General features: G+C 37.6%; 2 protein-coding genes across 2 annotated transcripts; both read left to right on the top strand.

Moving 5' to 3' along the window:
• The first annotated feature begins 4,910 nt into the window (after positions 1-4,910).
• LOC130469860 (uncharacterized) lies at positions 4,911-15,672 on the top strand. The gene is made up of 9 exons (XM_056839374.1): positions 4,911-5,479; positions 6,225-6,332; positions 10,165-10,266; positions 13,452-13,770; positions 13,869-14,099; positions 14,225-14,521; positions 14,599-15,039; positions 15,157-15,432; positions 15,520-15,672. The coding sequence occupies exons 4-9, from the start codon at positions 13,468-13,470 to the stop codon at positions 15,670-15,672; spliced, it is 1,701 nt and encodes a 566-aa protein (XP_056695352.1). The 5' UTR covers positions 4,911-5,479; positions 6,225-6,332; positions 10,165-10,266; positions 13,452-13,467.
• Positions 15,673-17,220: 1,548 nt separating this feature from the next.
• Positions 17,221-18,791, top strand: LOC130470438 (uncharacterized). The gene is made up of 6 exons (XM_056840573.1): positions 17,221-17,545; positions 17,642-17,845; positions 17,934-18,041; positions 18,133-18,214; positions 18,300-18,401; positions 18,537-18,791. Exons 1-6 carry the CDS (start codon positions 17,382-17,384, stop codon positions 18,636-18,638), a joined length of 762 nt encoding a protein of 253 aa, XP_056696551.1. The 5' UTR covers positions 17,221-17,381; the 3' UTR covers positions 18,639-18,791.
• Positions 18,792-19,054: the final 263 nt, after the last annotated feature.

Here is a 19,054-nt window from a genome sequence, read left to right as displayed (position 1 = left end):
ATATGATTCTTATAGATATATAAGAAGTTTAGTGGGAGTACATAAAACTTAATTAGTCCTATGTGTATCACACACATATCTCTCTATTGTGAAATAACATTCAAATGCTAATGACTTAGATTTGAAAATTATTCATCAATGACGGACCAAGGCGAAACTTAGTACGTACTGGGTATTAAGATCCATTCACAAAGATCTTATAATATTGTTCTGGATTAAGTAATGGCATTTACTAAATCAAACACGAAAGACTCCATTGGAGACATTCGACCCATATGAATAAATCTAAGTAAAGGATGTTTGAACTATGTATAAGCATTTACTAAGTTAAACATCAAAGGATCTAAGTGAGATTCTTAACCTATATTATATGTCAAAGAATTTAGCTGGATTTAGTATCTACTGAAACTAGATAAGCTAAAGTTATATGAATAGAATTCAATTGGGAATTATTCTGCAAAAGAATTTATCATGTATGATATAATATAAGGATCGCCAAAAACGTATCGTATGACTTTAGGCATAACGAACATATACCAATCTTTATTGATGTAAGTGAAGATCAACTAGATTGAGATCAAGAATACTTATGGTACTTGAAAAGGTACATAGGAATCATTCTTGATTCAAGGAAATAAAGATATGCTAAATATTGATGCTACAGGCATAAACACTGGCAAAGGATCAAGCAAGACACTTTGGAGTTAACCATTGATAAGGACGAGCTATAGAGCATCGTGTTTTGAAATGGCAACATGGATTGGAGACCATGAGTTGTTGCGTGGGAAATTAAAATATTAATTTCTATGTTCTAAGATACAGCTGGAAAGTATTCCACATATCTGTGAACTGCTTGGATAAGTAAATCCAAACAAAGCATCACTAGCAACCTATACAGTCGAAGTAAAAGTACTTATTGCCTAAGAAGCAATGAAACAGGGTTGTTTAAATTAAAGAGTTCTTCACTGAACTTGGGTGGATCACATGTCTGCTAACTTGATGGTTCTTCATTGCAAAATGCGTAGAACCTCTATCGAAGTAAGAAAGATTAGATCACATAATAAACAAACTCAAAAGATCTTATCATCATATCTCGAATATTATTCGATGAAAAGGATATTAAGATTGGCAAAGCATGATAACTAAACATATGCAGCAAGTGAGAAACAACACTCACATTGTGGCATTGGAAATCAAGCATAGTTTTGAATTCCACTAACTGTTTTAAAGATGGGTTTGAGGCCCATGGTTGTAAAACATTGGGGTTGAACATTTATCATATATGAAATGTATTTTCATATTCCATTTAATCTTGGTTTAGTATTAAATGATGAGTCCCTTCAATTTGACGAAATATTCAAGATAGACTGTCAGGACCAGTCCTGTGACTAAGAAATGTCTATCAAGTGAACTTGAATGTCAAAAGTTGAAAATGGTCCCTGGTCGGAGTTTTCTATTAAATTGGACGCATGGAAAACGTTAGACGACTAGAATGCAAGATGACTAGTAGTTCTGTTTCTTGGACTATGTGGACATGGCAATGTCATAACCATTTGCATAGATACGTACTTTGGGAAGACTAGTATCGGACAGACCTATGAAACTTTACTGTAAGAGATGAAAATCTGTCATAAGTAAATTTCATTAAAATTATTACACACTAAATCCTCAATACCTGAGTGATTTGAGATTACTTGTTTGAGAACTGGTTACTTTGACGTTGACCAACCGTCGCATCGTAAAAGGAGGCTATAAAGGCAACGCTCAGGTAATCACCTATCAAACGAAGTCTAATCTCAAGATCGCAAGATTGGGATTGTCCTCCCATAAATCGGGATGAGATGCTTAAAAGTTGTACAAGGCCACTCGGAGAGCTAGAAACTGTAAAATGCATGGCCGTGCTCGGATGAATCATAGGCTATGATTATCTGTTTATTTGATCAGTTGAACTCTGAAACCGAGAAACACCTCTGGACATAATAAGGATGACAACTCTTACCTTATGTTCAAGAGCAAGCATCGAGCGACAAAGGAATTAGGTAATGCACACTTGTCCCTAAGGACAAGTGGGAGACTGAAGGAAATAATGCCCTTGGTCCAAGTATGCATATAATATTAAGTCTAATAAATGCGGTTCAGTATTAATTAACAAGTTAATAATTCAGTGAGATCAAGTGAGCTGAATGCCTAGCTAGAGGCCGCTTCAGTTCAAGTGGAATTAATGATATTAATCCACAACTAACTCTTGACTGAACCCGTAGGGTCACACAAATAGTACGTAAACGGATCAAGTATTTAATGGCATTAAATACTCCATCTATGGATATTCGGAATCGACGGATCTTGGTTTCAGTGGGAGCTGAGATCGTCACAAGCAAGAAATGAATACTCCGGAAACGATGATATTGCCGGAAACGGAAATATGGATCGTATCGGAAATATAAATATTATCCAAGTCGTAGATGTTGCCGGAAACGGAAACATGGTACGTATCGGAAAATATTATCGGAAATGGAAATATTACCGGAATCGGAAATATTGCCGGAAACGGAAATATTGTCAGAATCAGAAATATTATCGGAATCGGAAAATAATTCCGGAAACGGAAATATTAAATATTTGTTCGAAACGGAAATTAATTCTGGAATCGGAAATATTAAATGTTGTTCGTATCGGAAATAAATTCCGGAATCGGGAATTTAATCGGAAGCGTATCGTACGAATTAGCATCGGACGAGGCCTGCCAGACGAAGGCCCAACACGAAGCCGGGCCATCGCCCAGCAAGCCAGCGCGCCACAACGCACCAGCCAAGGCTGCGCCAGGCCCACCGCAAGGCAGGCCCAGCGCGCGCCAAGGCTGCGGCAGCGTGTGGGCCTCGTGGCAATGGGCTGCGAGCTCGCGGGCTGTGCGCGCGCATGGCGCCCCTCGTGGGCTGCTGTGCGTGCGTGTGTGTGTTTGTGTGCTATACGAATCCTAAAGCTATCATGTTTCGATATATGATTAAATTCCTAATCCTAAAAGGATAAATTAATTAAATAAGAGTTATATTAGGATTCTAGTTTAATTAATTCGTATCCTAATAGGATTCCAGTTCCTTTTCCATACCTCTATAAATAGGTGCCTAGGGTCATAATTTATAGAGACAATTGAAGTATTCTAAAGGTAAGATTTTGAAGAAAAAAACCAGCCATACACTTGCACCATTATAGCCGAAATTCCTAAGCTACCTTAAGGGAGATTCTAGTTGGTCAAGCTTAAGGCGGATCCGGACGTGCTGTGGACTATCTACGGAGGGACGACACTTGGAGTCCTAAAGACTTGTTCTTGTTCGGTTCGGGCGCAGCTAGGGAGGGCACGCAACAAAGTGTATGCGTCTAAACTATGCTAAATGATTATGTGTAAATAATATGCTTTCCTGGCTTTATGGTTTTTCCGCATGATTTATGTTTTGTCATATGAATCATAACCTAACATTGTGTGACCCTACGGGTTCAGTCAAGAGTAAGCTGTGGATCACTTGAACTGAAGCGGCCTCTAGCTAGGCATACAGTTCACTTGATCTCACTGAATTATTAACTTGTATAATTAATATTAAACCGCATTAGACTTACCATTAAATGCATACTTGGACCAAGGGCATTATTTCCTTCAGTCTCCCACTTGTCCTTAGGGACAAGTGTGCATTTCCTAATTCCTTTGTCACTCGATGCTTGCTCTTGAACATAAGGTAAGAGTTATCATCCTTATTATGTCCAGAGGTGTTTCTCGCTTTCATAGTTCAACTGATCAAATAAACAGATAATCATAGCCTATGATTCATCTGAGCACGGCCATGCATTTTACAGTTTCTAGCTCTTCGAGTGGCCTTGTACAACTTTCAGCATCTCATCCCGATTTTTGGGAGGACAATCCCAATCTTGCGATCTTGAGATTAGACTTCATTTGATAAGTGATTACCCGAGCAATGCCTTTATAGCCTCCTTTTACGGTGCGACGGTTGACAACGTCAAAGTAAGCAGTTCTCAAACAAGTAATCTCAAATCACTCAGGTATTGAGGATTAGTGTCTAATAATTTTAATGAAATTTACTTATGAAAGATTTTCATCTCTTACAGTAAAGTTTCATAGGTCTGTCCGATACTAGTCTTCCCAAAGTAAGTATTTATGCAAATGATTGCGACATTTCCATGTCCACATAGTTCAAGAAACAGAACTACTATTCTAGTCGGCTAACATTTTCTATGCGTCCATCTTTATAGAAAACTCCGACTGTAGCACCCCGACAATTCTCTCTTTTCTAAAATAACCTTTTAATATAAAATGTAGAGAATTATCAAGGCGTTATCGCCCGTGTGAAAACGTAACGGCTTATTCAGAATTTTACAGCGGAAAACATAAAATTAACTTTAGGTTTATAAATAATCGATTACAGGTTTAATCCCAAAAACCAATCAACGAAAATAAGGAAATATAAATAGTACGACAAGTTTAAAGTCCAAATTAACAAACCAAGTTACTTAGCAAAACAAAATAAATACAAGCTCTCTAATCCCGATCCCAATGATGCATCATCTTCAAACCTGTAGATGGACAATGCTTATTGATTCTTAGAGACTGCTCACCAAAATGGGTCATCACATGATCAATAAGGCATAAGCCATGATCAACACACACAAACAAAGCACGTAATCAGCAAAGCTGAGTACTACATACTAACACAATAATAATCCTAACATGATTCTATTAAACGAACAATCCTAATATGATGCTAATGAAACATAAGTAAGGGCAAACAGAACATACTCCCTCCGTCCCGGAATACTCGACCCGGTTTGAGCGGCACAAAGTTTATGGGACCTGAATTGACTTATTTAATTTAATAGGTACACTAGTAGAAAAAACCCCTGTTGCAGCCCCCTTGTTGCAGCGTACAAGTATAAATACGCTTCAACAACCAGTCGGTCAACGCGGGTCAAACCCTTTAAAGGGTTATCGCAGCGTACATTTTAGTTGTTCGCAACAAATGCGTTTGTTGCAGCGTACAAAATAAAAGCCCGCAGCAACAAACCTTAGTTATTGCAGCGTACATGTTAATGCCCGCTGCAACAAGTCCGCGTTTCAAATTAAAATTTTTACTTTCCTAGTTGCAACGTACGTACAAACCGCGCTCAATCATATCTCTGTTCCTTCTCTGCTATAGCTCCAAGCTTATCCAAGGTCGCCGTCGAACTCAGCTCGCGTCGCCGTCGAACTCAGCTCGCGTCGCCGTCGAACCCAAGAGTTGCTCAGCTCGCGTCGCTGTCTTGGTTCCGTTGGTTGCTCATCTCCCCGTCGCGTCGTGGTTCAACCCTGCTTCGCTGTCTTGGTTCCGTGGTTCCGTGGTTCAGCCCTGCGTCGCTGTCTTGGTTCCGTGGTTCAGCATCTCCCCGTCGCGTCGTGGTTCCGGTGGTTGCTCGGCGTCGTGGTTCCGGTGGTATGGTGTGTTCAATTTTTATTTTCGTTTTTTATTTTCGTTTTCAGATTAGGGTTCAATTTTATTTTTTGATTTTCGTTTTGATTATTGTTTTTGATTTTCGTTTTTGATTTTCGTTTTGATTTTCGTTTTGATTTTCGTTTTTGAAACTTAACGACTCAACGAAGTAAATGGGGATTGCTATGTTTCCGAGTATAGATCTATTTCTTTAAAAAGCACACAGCCACTATGTTTCCAAGTAATGGGGAATGGGCTAAGGCTGTTGCTGACTGCTACTCACCCCTTCAGACTGTTGTTTGGATGTTATTTTGCTGATTTCCAAGAGGCTTTTGGATTACCTTTTTTTTTTTTTAATTTTTTTAATTTCCAAGTATGCTCAAAGTGTTGAATACATCACTTAGATCAGTAGTATCAGGCCCTTAGTTCCCTTCTTCCTTCCCCGAGGTTACAGGATTTTATTCTGGCATTACCCTTCTTCCTTCCCCGAGGTTACGTAAGCACTTAGTTCCGCACTTGAATGCTGCGATAATGCCAATAACTTGAATAATGTGATTGCTATGTGGTGATGTGGTAGATAGTTAATTTCCTGTTACATGCATTCTATGAGAAATATCTGAATTTGGCCCTCGAACTATTTTCGTTTGATTTTCGTTTTGATTTTCGTTTTGATTTTCGTTTTGATTTTCGTTTTGATTTTCGTTTTTATTTTGATTTTTTTGGCTGTTTTTCAATTATTTCTTTTATTTGCAGTTAATTGTGAAGATGGGTAGATACGCATATGGTTGAAGAGAGGGGCGATGATCGTACTGCCAGCATAATCTATCATCGTGCTTGTTCGAATTTCAACAATTGCATAAGGTATTGATATATCTAATTATCTTCATAAAATTTCTCTTTTCCTCTTTTGAAAGTTGAAATCAATAGTACAGTAAGTGCATATCATTTTTACGATAAATAAAATTTGGATAAGTATAGTAAGTGTAATAATAAAACGTGTACATTAGTATTCTATGCTTAAGTATCCATTCCGTTTTACTTATTATGACTGTTTTTGGACTTCTAATATCACTTCAGTGAAGCATTGATAAACTTAAATGATGTAACCAAAGATTTGCGGAACTTCTTAATGATTTTGTGACTTCTTAATATATGTGTTTATGTGTGGAACCTTTTGTTGTTGTTATTAGTAATGAGTCGTCGTTGGATGTATGGTGACCATACTACGGCAGAATACTTGAGTGGGGTCGCAGAGTTCATTAGATGTGCTTTAGCACACCAACGGAGTACAAAAGCCGAAAAAATCTATTGTCCCTGCCGTGATTGTAACAATATCAAGCGGTTAGGTGACATTGATGAAATTGAGGATCATTTATTTCGCCGTGGGTTTAAGCAAGATTACCATGTTTGGTTTTGGCATGGTGAAACAATACCTGATCGTCCAAGTTCTAGTGTCCATCAATTTGATGTTCAGAGTAATGAGAGTGATGATGATATTTATGAGAATAATGAGACGGATGATGATGAGGAAGAAGATGATGAAATAAATGAGATGATGGATGGGCTGAAAGATCACTTGGACGAACGACCTCAGATGTTCGAACAAGTATCAAAGGCTGCTGAAACTCCATTGTATCCCGGTTGTACAAAATTCAGCAAGTTGGAATGTGTGTCAATACTTTACAACCTCAAATGTAAAGGTGGTTGGAGAGATGAACACTTTGACACCTTATTGGAGTGGGTAGGTGAATTTTTGCCGGAAGGGAATGATATCCCCACCTCTACCTATTATGCCAGGAAATTGATGTGTCCCTTAGGCTTAGAGGTCGACAAGATAGATGCTTGCCCAAATGATTGTATCCTTTACAGAAAAGAGCATGAACATTTGGATGAGTGTCCAACATGCGGCGCATCTCGTTACAAACGCAAAGGGGCAAATTCAGCTAAGAGGGGCCCGCCTGCTAAGTCTTTGTGGTATCTTCCAATCATACCTAGGTTTGAGCGTATGTTTTCATTGAAGAAACAAGCAAAAAACTTAAGGTGGCATGCGGAAGTGAGGAAGAAAGATGGACTCCTTCGACATCCTGCAGATTCTGTTCAATGGAGAAATATTGATAAGAAATATCCTGAATTTGGTAAGGAGGTTAGAAATCTAAGGCTTGCTTTATGTGCAGATGGTGTGAATCCATATGGAACTCTAAGCAGTCAACATAGCACATGGCCGGTTCTTCTAGCAATTTATAATCTTCCTCCATGGCTGTGTATGAAGCGGAAGCATATCATGTTATCACTCCTCATCTCGGGGCCTAAGCAACCTGGAAATGACATAGATGTGTACCTGGCTCCACTCATAGATGATTTGAAATTATTGTGGAATGAAGGTGTTTCAATGTTCGATGCACACACCAATTCAAGCTTTACATTGCGAGCTATGGTTTTTTGTACCATAAATGATTTTCCGGCATATGGAAACTTGTCTGGATACAAAACCAAAGGAGAACAAGCATGCCCTATATGTGAAGAGGACATGAAGCCCACATGGTTGCATAATTTCAAGAAAAATGTTTACCCAGATTTCAGGAAGCACCTCAGTCGATATCACCCTTATCGTAAGAAGAAGAAAGAATTCAATGGGTTCACCGAGGAAAGAGTAGCTCGTACGCCTTTGACAGGATCACAGGTTTATGAACGAATAAAAAATGTTGAAACCAAATACGGCAAGTGCTACAAGTCCAAGTCTAAAAAGGGTGTTTTGTGGAAGAAAGTATCTCCATTATGGGATCTTCCCTACTGGAGAGATTTGTCGGTTAGGCATTGTCTCGATGTAATGCACATTGAGAAAAATGTGTGCGATGCTATCATTGGGACTTTGCTAAACATGCCTGGAAAGACTAAGGACAATGAGAATGTGCGGAAAGATATGAAAAAGAGGAATATTCGACCAGATTTGTGGCCTGTTGAAAAATCTGGTGCGGGTGGTACTAAGACTTATCTGCCTCCAGCGTGTTACACAATGTCAAGAAAGGAGAAGAAGCAGTTTTGTGAGTGCTTACATGGAATTAAGGTTCCCTCGGGATATTCGTCGAATGTAAAGCGCCTAGTATCTCTCTCGGACCTTAGGTTGGTTGGTATGAAGTCTCATGATTGCCATGTAATGATTAATGTGTTTTTGCCAATTGCACTTCGTGGGATATTGCCGAAACACGTGAGACATGTTATAACAAAACTTTGTGTGTTTTTCAATTCTATATGTGCTAAAGTGATTGATCCGGAGAAATTAGATTCTTTGCACAATGATATTGTTGAAACTTTGTGTCGATTTGAAATGTACTTTCCACCATCTTTCTTTGATATTATGGTGCACTTAATTGTCCATTTAGTTCGAGAAATCAAGTTATGTGGTCCGGTGTTCTTAAGATGGATGTATCCTTTTGAGAGATTTTTTGGGCATTTAAAGGACAAAACAAAGAATCGGGCAAGGCCGGAGGGTAGTATCATTCGGGGAGTCCTTGAGGAAGAGATATCTCAATATGTAGCTGAATTCTTAACAAGGCTTGAGCAAATAGGTCTTCCAAAATCTCGTCATGCAGGGAGGCTTGAAGGGCATGGGGTAATTGGTAAAAATGTGATCTCGCCTCCATCTGAAAGGAAGAATAAGGCACATCTTTGTGTGTTGCAGCATCTTACCGAGGTCAATCCTTACATAGATAAGCATTTGCTAGAATTGCAACAAAAGAATCCTAAGTTGAAGGAAAGAGCGTTGATGCAAGAACATAATCGCACATTTGTTGATTGGTTTAAGAAGGAAGTAGCCGAGGAAATGAAAAAAAATCTAGATGTTTCTGAAATGGTCCAGTGGTTAGCTCGAGGTCCTCGACTATGTGTTCTGTCTTATGAAGGGTATGATATCAATGGGTTCACATTCTACACTAGAAGACAAGATGAAAAGAGTGTGGTGCAGAATAGTGGAGTGAAGCATGTTGCAGCATCTAGGGTCTTTGCAAGCGCCAAGGATAGAAGACCGGTTGATGCGACACAATCATATTATGGTGTTATCGAAGAAATATGGGAGCTTGATTACAACAAATTTACGATCCCTGTATTCCGGTGCAAGTGGGCCAACAACCATAATGGGGTGAAACAAGATGAAATTTTTCCTGGTTTAACATTGGTTAACTTTGATCGATTAAGTGATAGTGACGAGCCATTCATTCTAGCATCACAAGCTAAGCAAATTTTCTATGTGGTAGACAATGTTGATCCTATATGGCGTGCAGTTGCCCAAGGCAAGAGAAATATTCTGGGTATTGATGATGTTGTGGATGAAGATGAGTATGACAAGTACGATGAAACACCCCTGTTACCAACGGCTGTTCAACCGTTACCGGAGGAGGAAGATGCAAATAATACTAATCATATGCGCACAGATCATAGGGAAGGAATTTGGGTTGTAAACCGTAAATGAATAAGATGAGTTGGCTTCTGGGAATAGGTAATTCTAGCTAACTGAATATCAGATTAAATGTATCTTTTCTAGCATTTAGGAAGGTGTAGTTTGTACTTCCACATCTTTAATTCTTATTTTATACTTCCATTGTGTTCATGATTATACTTTTCTAGCTTTCTTTAATTCTTACTGTACTTCCACATCTTACTTTTGTTCCTGACCAAAGTTTTCTAACTTTCTGTGCAGATGACTTGAGATCCCCGAGTCAGAAATTTTCAGAAGCTTTCGGTGATTTGTGTCTTTTCAGAAGTTCTCAGAATCGGAAAATAAAGCACGTATTTACTTTTGGTGAGTTGTGCGTTTTCTCCTAGTGTTGCGCTAATTAACATGTCTCCTAATCTTGAGCTAGAATGACCTAAATCAAAACGAGCGGGCTTAAATTGACCTTAGTTGAATAAATTGACCTAAATTGACCTTAGTTGACTAAATTAGCATAAATATGAACCATAACTACCAAACAAGTCTCAAATGGCATAAATTGATTGAATTGAGTCTAGGTAAGTTAAAACTAATCATATTAATCATTTAAAAGGATTAAAATGAGTGTTTAGGTTCTTTAGTTCAAAGTTGGGAGCGAAAATGTCATTTTAGCTCTATATATGACATATAACGACCCAACGAGCCATAAATGTGCATGAATAGGTTCGAATGAGTTTTAGAAACTTAAAACTATGCATATTAGTCATGTAATAAGAATAAAATGAGTCATTAGGTTCTTTAGTTCAAAGTTGGGAGCGAAAATGTCATTTTAGCTCTATATATGACCTATAACGACCCAACGAGCCATAAATGTGCATAAATAGGTTGGAATGAGTTTTAGAAACTTAAAACTATGCATATTAGTCATGTAATAGGATTAAAATGAGTGTTTAGGTTCTTTAGTTCAAAGTTGGGAGCGAAAATGTCATTTTAGCTCTATATATGACCTTTAACGACCCAACGAGCCTTAAATGTGCATAAATAGGTTCGAATGAGTTTTAGAAACTTAAAACTATGCATATTAGTCATGTAATAGGATTAAAATGAGTGTTTAGGTTCTTTAGTTCAAAGTTGGGAGCGGAAATGTCATTTTAGCTCTATATATGACCTTTAACGACCCAACGAGCCTTAAATGTGCATAAATAGGTTGGAATGAGTTTTAGAAACTTAAAACTATGCATATTAGTCATGTAATAGGATTAAAATGAGTGTTTAGGTTCTTTAGTTCAAAGTTGGGAGCGAAAATGTCTTATTTTAGCATAAATATGAACCATAACGACCAAACAAGTCTCAAATGGCATAAATTGATTGGATTGAGTCTAGGAAAGTTAAAACTAATCATATTAATCATTTAAAAGGATTAAAATGAGTGTTTAGGTTTGTTAGTTCAAAGTTGGGAGCGAAAGTGTCATATTAGCCTAAAAATGAGTTCTTAGGTTCTTTAGTTCATAGTTGGGAGCAAAAATGCCTCATTTTATCATAAATATGAACCACAACGACCAAACAAGTCTCTAATGTGAATAAATAGATCGGATCGAGTCTTGGAAAGTTAAAATTAATCATATTAATCATTTAAAAGGTTAAAATGAGTCCTTATGTTCGTTAGTTCATAGCTGGGAGCGAAAATGCCTCATTTTAGCATAAGTGGTGTTTTCTAGACTTATCTCATATGAGTATATGATTTCATGATATAAGAGAAGTGAGATTGTCAGATTTCCTCATTAAGTTTCTTAATGATTGTTGCTTGAGTTTAAGTGAAACTCAATTACATAATTTCATTTTACGATCTAACTTACATACTACTCCGTACTATACTAGATTAATAGAACTTGTTTATAGAATGAGTTAGCTGCCCTGCATTCTCATATTGCCTCAACAAACACACCAAGAATGACAAAGAACATTGCAGATCAGATCAGCACATGCAGATCAATGCAGATCAGATGAGGGTAGCACTGATCTGTGTTGATCTGTTCTGCACTGATCTGTGCTGATCTGATCTGCACAGATCAGTGCAGATCAGATCAGCACTGATCTGTGCTGATCTGTTCTGCAGATCTGATCAGTGCAGAACAGATCAGCACAGATCAGTGCTGATCTGATCAGCACTGATCTATGCTGATCAGATCTGCACAGATCAGTGCATTCCACATATATAATTTTTCATGCTTGTTGGCTTGTTGCTGCTATAGAGTTCAAATTCTTTGATATGATTTGATTCTTTGAAGGCCGGAGCATGTGTCAACTTAGTATTCTATCAATTGTTCAATTACATTGTAAAGCGATGTTTTGGTCCCTAACAAAAAGCGGAGAGGAATAAAAAGAGGGAAAAGGGGTGAAATGGATCAAGGAAGGGATGTGAAGGTTGGTTTTTCTGGTGATGTATCCATGGTGGGTGGAAGTGAGAGTTGCTTTAGTGGTGACTAGTGAGGTGACGGTGATAGTGGTGGTGAGGTGATGGTGGGGTGGGGTGGATTGATTTGGGATGATGGTGGTGACCATTGAGTCATTGACCAATGAGAGACTGATAGAAATTTGGGGGAATCCAAGTCCAGGGGGAAGTCTGGGGAACCAAACAGCCCCTAAATTTCTTTCTCTCTATGCTGTTCTTATTGATTTTCCATTATGTTGAGCTTTGACATATTTACACTTAAATTTCTCGTTCATTCTTCAATTAGTGCCATCTCTTTTGCATGATCCCCTTTGCACAAACTAGAGACTTAAAATTGGTGGGGAGTGGTACTGTTAGTTGCTGTTGTTTCAAAATTGACCTTGATTTATCTCTCCTGACTGCCATAAAACTAGCATCTGCAAATCCTTGATGAAATTTTATTAACCAAATATTTGGTTAAAATAGTGTCAATTGTTCCTCTATGGTTTCACTTTAAAAAAATGGACTTACCTGACTACCTGTCTCAAGCTGCAGATGCAACAGTCATATTGTTATAATTCGAACAAAATCAACAAGGGGGGAACATTGCAGATCAGGTCAGCACAGATCACTGCAGATCAGATCAGCACTGATCTGTGCTGATCTGTTCTGCACTGATCTGTGCTGATCTGTTCTGCACTGATCTGTGCAGATCAGATCAGCACTGATCTGTGCTGATCTGTTCTGCACTGATCTGTGCTGATCTGTTCTGCACTGATCTGTGCTGATCTGATCAGCACTGATCTGTGCTGATCTGATCTACACTGATCAGTGCAGATCAGATCAGCACAGTTCAGTGCTGATCAGATCAGTGCAGAACAGAGAAGTGCAGATATCACAGATCAGATCAGCACTGATCAGTGCAGATCTGATCAGCACTGATCTGTGCTGATCTGTGCTGATCTGATCAGTGCAGATCAGTGCTGATCTGATCTGCACTGATCAGTGCTGATCTGATCTGTGATATCTGCACTGATCTGATATCCTTCTGTATGCTAGAGCACTGATTTGCTGCTGCGCGCACATTTTGTAACCACTCTTCTGTATGTTTTACTTGATGCAGGAACAACATAGGTACGATGAATGAAAACCAAATTGTTGTTAGGCATGAATCAGAAGGTGGCAAGACTCCCACAACGCGTGACGAATCACAAGATGTTAGTACGATTACAAAGACCATTAAAGGCCGTGGTCCGTCAAAAGGTGTTAAAGTCGCTAAGCCTATGTTCCTTGAGTATAATGTATATAATGTCCCCGATGGACAATGGTCTCATGAATACGGGAAGCAAGTTGGGAGTTGTGCTACTAGAATTAATATTAACGTCCCATTATATCCAAAGGTAGATGAGCAAATCAAGAAGGGGTTTTGGGAGGAGACTAAGGTAAGCATTGGATATTAACTTGATTTGTATATTTTAGGGATTATTTAATTTGATTTAAATACTATTTTTATAATTTAACTTTTTTTAATTATTAACAGCTTATGTTCCACATTACTGATGATTCTAATCATTCGAGGGAGAAATATTTTCATTCTTGTGTGGCGAAACGATTTAGTTGTTTCAAGAGCAAGTTGGTGCGCCGATGGATAACTATGAAGGAAAAGAAGCCAAAAAATCAAACAAACAAGATGCCTTGGGATGTCTACAACCATATCACAGAGGATGATTGGAAGACTTTTGTTAAACATTATTTCCTGCCAGAGTCATTGGTAATGATAATATTTCTTTAACTTGTCCTTAAAGAGTTTTTCATGTAGCAAACTGACATTGGTTCTAGGACAAAAAGTTATCAGAAAAAACATTTATTTCCATCTTTTTATGTTGTCTTTGACAGCTTCGTAGTGAAAAGGCGAGGAAAAGTGCATCATGCAACAAGAACCCACATCGCACCGGCCAAAAGGGTTATAATAGAAAGCGACTAGATTGGATAAAGGATGGACGACTTCCACCAGATGCAGCTTTACCTATCTCGAGTAGCTCCTCGGTGAACTCATCAGTGACCTCAAATGTTAATAGAGTTAGAAAATACAGATCAAAGGAGTGGATTTTGGCCCATCAAGTACAAAATAAAGAGGGAAAGTGGGAAATTGACCCGAACGATTCAGAAGTTGTTGAAATCGCAACAAAAGCTGTAAGTAGCGATAATTAATTAATATTTACTTGCTTTGATTAGAGAATATAAAGTAATTTTACTTTCCTAATTGGCAGTTAGAGTACATCGCAGAAGAGGAAAAAGGAAATCTTTCTTTCGAACAGGGTGAGGATGCCCTCACTAAAGCTATAGGGAAAAAAGATCATCGTGGGCGTGTCAAGGGAACAGGTGGCATGGTTGGTATCAAAAAGGCTTTCGGTCCGTGTATTCGACATAGTAGAAGTGACCATGGTGAAGCTTCATCAGAAAATTACGAATCAATCAGAGCTTCTGTGAAAAAGGAGTTTGAAGGTGAATTAGAGAAAAGGGTAGAGAAGAGGGTGGCAGAGGCCCTCCAAAAGCAACTAAGCACCTTGTTAAAAACAGGACAACTAAACTCCATTTCTACCCCGATACCTGATGACCTCCACTTAAATGATTCTGCCAGAGTTGACCTTGATGTTAGTGCTACAAGAACCACTCGTCACATCTTAGTGCCGCAACCACGCGAGCTAAAGGTACGACGTAGTCACTCTTTTTTAACATAGTTGCTTGATCCTTTTATGTTTTTAGTTGACATTTACTTAATAATCTGTATCACTTACAAAGTTGCATTGAAACCTTTGTTTATGAAGGAAAGGACTCCATGTCGTCTTGCCCTTGAGGAGAAAGTTTCAGGCAACAACATTGTCGTGGCGGATGGTATGGTACAACCCTCAGATGGTGCATTGCCCCAACATTTTACATCGATGAAGCCTGGTCACTATAAAGTCCAAGTTGATTTTGTTTACGACGGACATGTTGATGATATTCTTCCGGTACCTACGGGAGATGGTTTCACTAACTTAGGCGGTGCTCTGGGTAGTTTTGTGCAATGGCCCATACACTTAGTGATTTTCGAAGACGGCGAGGTATATATGTTTTATTGTTTAGAATGTATATGTTCACGCAAGCACATTCGACATCTTACCTACTCTTGTTTTTGTTGAATTTTAAAGGATTGTATTTCACCTCCTAAAAAGAAGTCCAAGTCTAATGTTTCTAAAGAGAGGGATGGTAGCTCCAAGAAAAAGACAACGGTGTTAGCGGCCCAAAAGAAGACAACAGACTTACCATCCAAGGTAAACCCTCTAAAACTCATTCGAACCTAAAATGACATTTTCGCTCCCAACTTTGAACTAAAGAACCTAAGGACTCATTTGATTCTTATTACACGACTAATATGCATAGTTTTAAGTTTCTAAAACTCATTCGAACCTAATTATGCACATTTAAGGCTCGTTGGGTCGTTATAGGTCATATATTAACCTAAAATGACATTTTCGCTCCCAACTTTGAACTAAAGAACCTAAGGACTCATTTGATTCTTATTACACGACTAATATGCATAGTTTTAAGTTTCTAAAACTCATTCGAACCTATTTATGCACATTTAAGGCTCGTTGGGTCGTTATAGGTCATATATTGAGCTAAAATGACATTTTCGCTCCCAAATTTGAACTAAAGAAGCTAAGGACTCATTTGATTCTTATTACATGACTAATATGCATAGTTTTAAGTTTCTAAAACTCATTCGAACCTATTTATGCACATTTAAGGCTCGTTGGGTCGTTAAAGGTCATATATAGAGCTAAAATGACATTTTCGCTCCCAACTTTGAACTAAAGAACCTAAACACTCATTTTAATCCTATTACATGACTAATATGCATAGTTTTAAGTTTCTAAAACTCATTCGAACCTATTTATGCACATTTAAGGCTCGTTGGGTCGTTAAAGGTCATATATAGAGCTAAAATGACATTTTCGCTCCCAACTTTGAACTAAAGAACCTAAACACTCATTTTAATCCTATTACATGACTAATATGCATAGTTTTAAGTTTCTAAAACTCATTCCAACCTATTTATGCACATTTAAGGCTCGTTGGGTCGTTATAGGTCATATATAGAGCTAAAATGACATTTTCGCTCCCAACTTTGAACTAAAGAACCTAAACACTCATTTTAATCCTATTACATGACTAATATGCATAGTTTTAAGTTTCTAAAACTCATTCCAACCTATTTATGCACATTTATGGCTCGTTGGGTCGTTATAGGTCATATATAGAGCTAAAATGACATTTTCGCTCCCAACTTTGAACTAAAGAACCTAATGACTCATTTTATTCTTATTACATGACTAATATGCATAGTTTTAAGTTTCTAAAACTCATTCGAACCTATTCATGCACATTTATGGCTCGTTGGGTCGTTATATGTCATATATAGAGCTAAAATGACATTTCCGCTCCCAACTTTGAACTAAAGAACCTAAACACTCATTTTAATCCTATTACATGACTAATATGCATAGTTTTAAGTTTCTAAAACTCATTCGAACCTAATTATGCACATTTATGGCTCGTTGGGTCGTTATAGGTCATATATAGACCTAAAATGACATTTTCGCTCCCAACTTTGAACTAAAGAACCTAAGGACTCATTTGATTCTTATTACACGACTAATATGCATAGTTTTAAGTTTCTAAAACTCATTCGAACCTATTTATGCACATTTATGGCTCGTTGGGTCGTTATAGGTCATATATTGAGCTAAAATGACATTTTCGCTCCCAACTTTGAACTAAAGAACCTAATGACTCATTTGATTCTTATTATATGACTAATGTTAATTGACTATTGTTATAGGAATTTTCGCATCCAAAGAAGTCGAATTCTAAGCCTAAGTCCAACTTAGAGGTCGTGGGTAGTTGTGATCGTAAAACACAAGAATCAACCACCAAAAGCAAGAAAGCGGGACTTGTACACGATGCAATTCAAGGTCTTGGCCCGTCATGCAAATACTTGCAGTTTATCATGACTTCGGCGCCTGATGATATATATGATAATACTACCATCCCATTGGCGGCCTCAGTTTGGCACTCGGATTTTGATCAAGAAACATACATAACTGCGTCTGATATAGGAGAGTTCCTTCGCGGGGCGTGCTTAAACATTTCAGCGATCCAAGTCTACATATTGTAATTAAATGTTTTATTGTTGTTAATAAAACTATTATTTCTTTGAAGTTTTTTCTCTTTATCGATCTTAATAGTGTAATCTTGTTTATTTTGTAGGTGTTTATTGCACGATCATGCCAAATCATTTGAAATGTCTCGGATTTCGTTCATTTGTCCCGAGATTATGTCAAGCACTAGAATCAAGGCCGACCCTGGAGCGCCAACAATGTATTTGAAAAACATTTTCCAAGCTGAAATTGAAAAGGAGAAGATGGGTAATCCTAACCTAACTAATTGGTTTTTAATCCCATATAATCAAGAGTAAGTGTGTTATATTATATAAGTTTCATATAAAATATTAATTATTATTGTTATTAAATATTTAATATATCATTTATAAATTATACAGAAATCATTGGAATTTATACGTGATGGACCTACGTAGAGGTTATGTATATATTTTCGATTCTGCTAGAGATCCACGTCGAACAGATTATGCATGGGGAATCTTGAGTTTGTAAGTTCTTTTGCTTACAAATTACATTAGTCTTTAAGAAACCTAAGCCAAAATCATATTCATGAGTACCCATGTTTCGTTAATTTTCTAGGGCATACCAAGTGTACAAGTGCAATGGTGGGCATTGTCCGAATAAAACGAGTTTTAAGTCGTGTAAACCCATTCATATAGAGGTATAACATGTTTCTTAATTAGCTTTTTGCTTTGTTTTTATTAATTATTGGCCTTGCAAGATAAAGTATTATGTTTCTTAATCAGTGTGCTCAACAAATCGGCGGAACTGAGTGTGGCTATTACGTTATGAAGTTCATGTTAGAGATAGTCACGTTACAACATGACTATGAAGGCCGGCTAGATGAGGTAATTAAGTAACTAATTGATTCGTATTCTAGACTATTAATACATTGTCATTAGTTGCTTGAATGTTAAAATGTGACATTTCATTTGCATTTAATCGATCTAATATATGCTCCATCAATTTTTTGTTTTTGTAAGGTCTATACTCCGAGGACTGCGCCTTATGCTAGTGAGGAAATTGATGTGGTTCGTGAGCAATGGGCGAAGTTTTTTACCACCAAGTATTTATTATTGACCTGATGGCGCTTGATCGTGTTGGTTTAGATGTTATAGAACAATCTTTTATGTTAAAATGTATGCGTACTTTGAAATTGGAACGTAAATGTATTTAAATGTATCGGTATGTGCACTTTTGGTTTTGGGATATATACAAAACTCCAGTTGTTGTTTTTATATTTGTTATACAGGTTGCGTTATTCTATTATTGTTTTGACAGGTTTCTATATTTGGTGCAAGGCACTCTAGGTATCCCTAAACAAAATTAGAATTTTCCCGCCAAAAGTGCTTTTTTGCAGCGTACATATATGTTGTACGCTGCAACAAGGGAAAAAAATTTCGCAAAAATTCAGACTTGTTGCAGCGTACAAATAAATGTACGCTGCAAAAAATTGAGTAATTCAGACTTGTTGCAGCGTACAAATAAATGTACGCTGCAA

Source organism: Spinacia oleracea, chromosome 3 (genome assembly GCF_020520425.1).
Source record: "Spinacia oleracea cultivar Varoflay chromosome 3, BTI_SOV_V1, whole genome shotgun sequence".
Lineage (NCBI taxonomy): Eukaryota > Viridiplantae > Streptophyta > Magnoliopsida > Caryophyllales > Amaranthaceae > Spinacia > Spinacia oleracea.
Note: the sequence above shows the minus strand (reverse complement) of the source record. Positions and strands in the feature narration are given on the sequence as shown.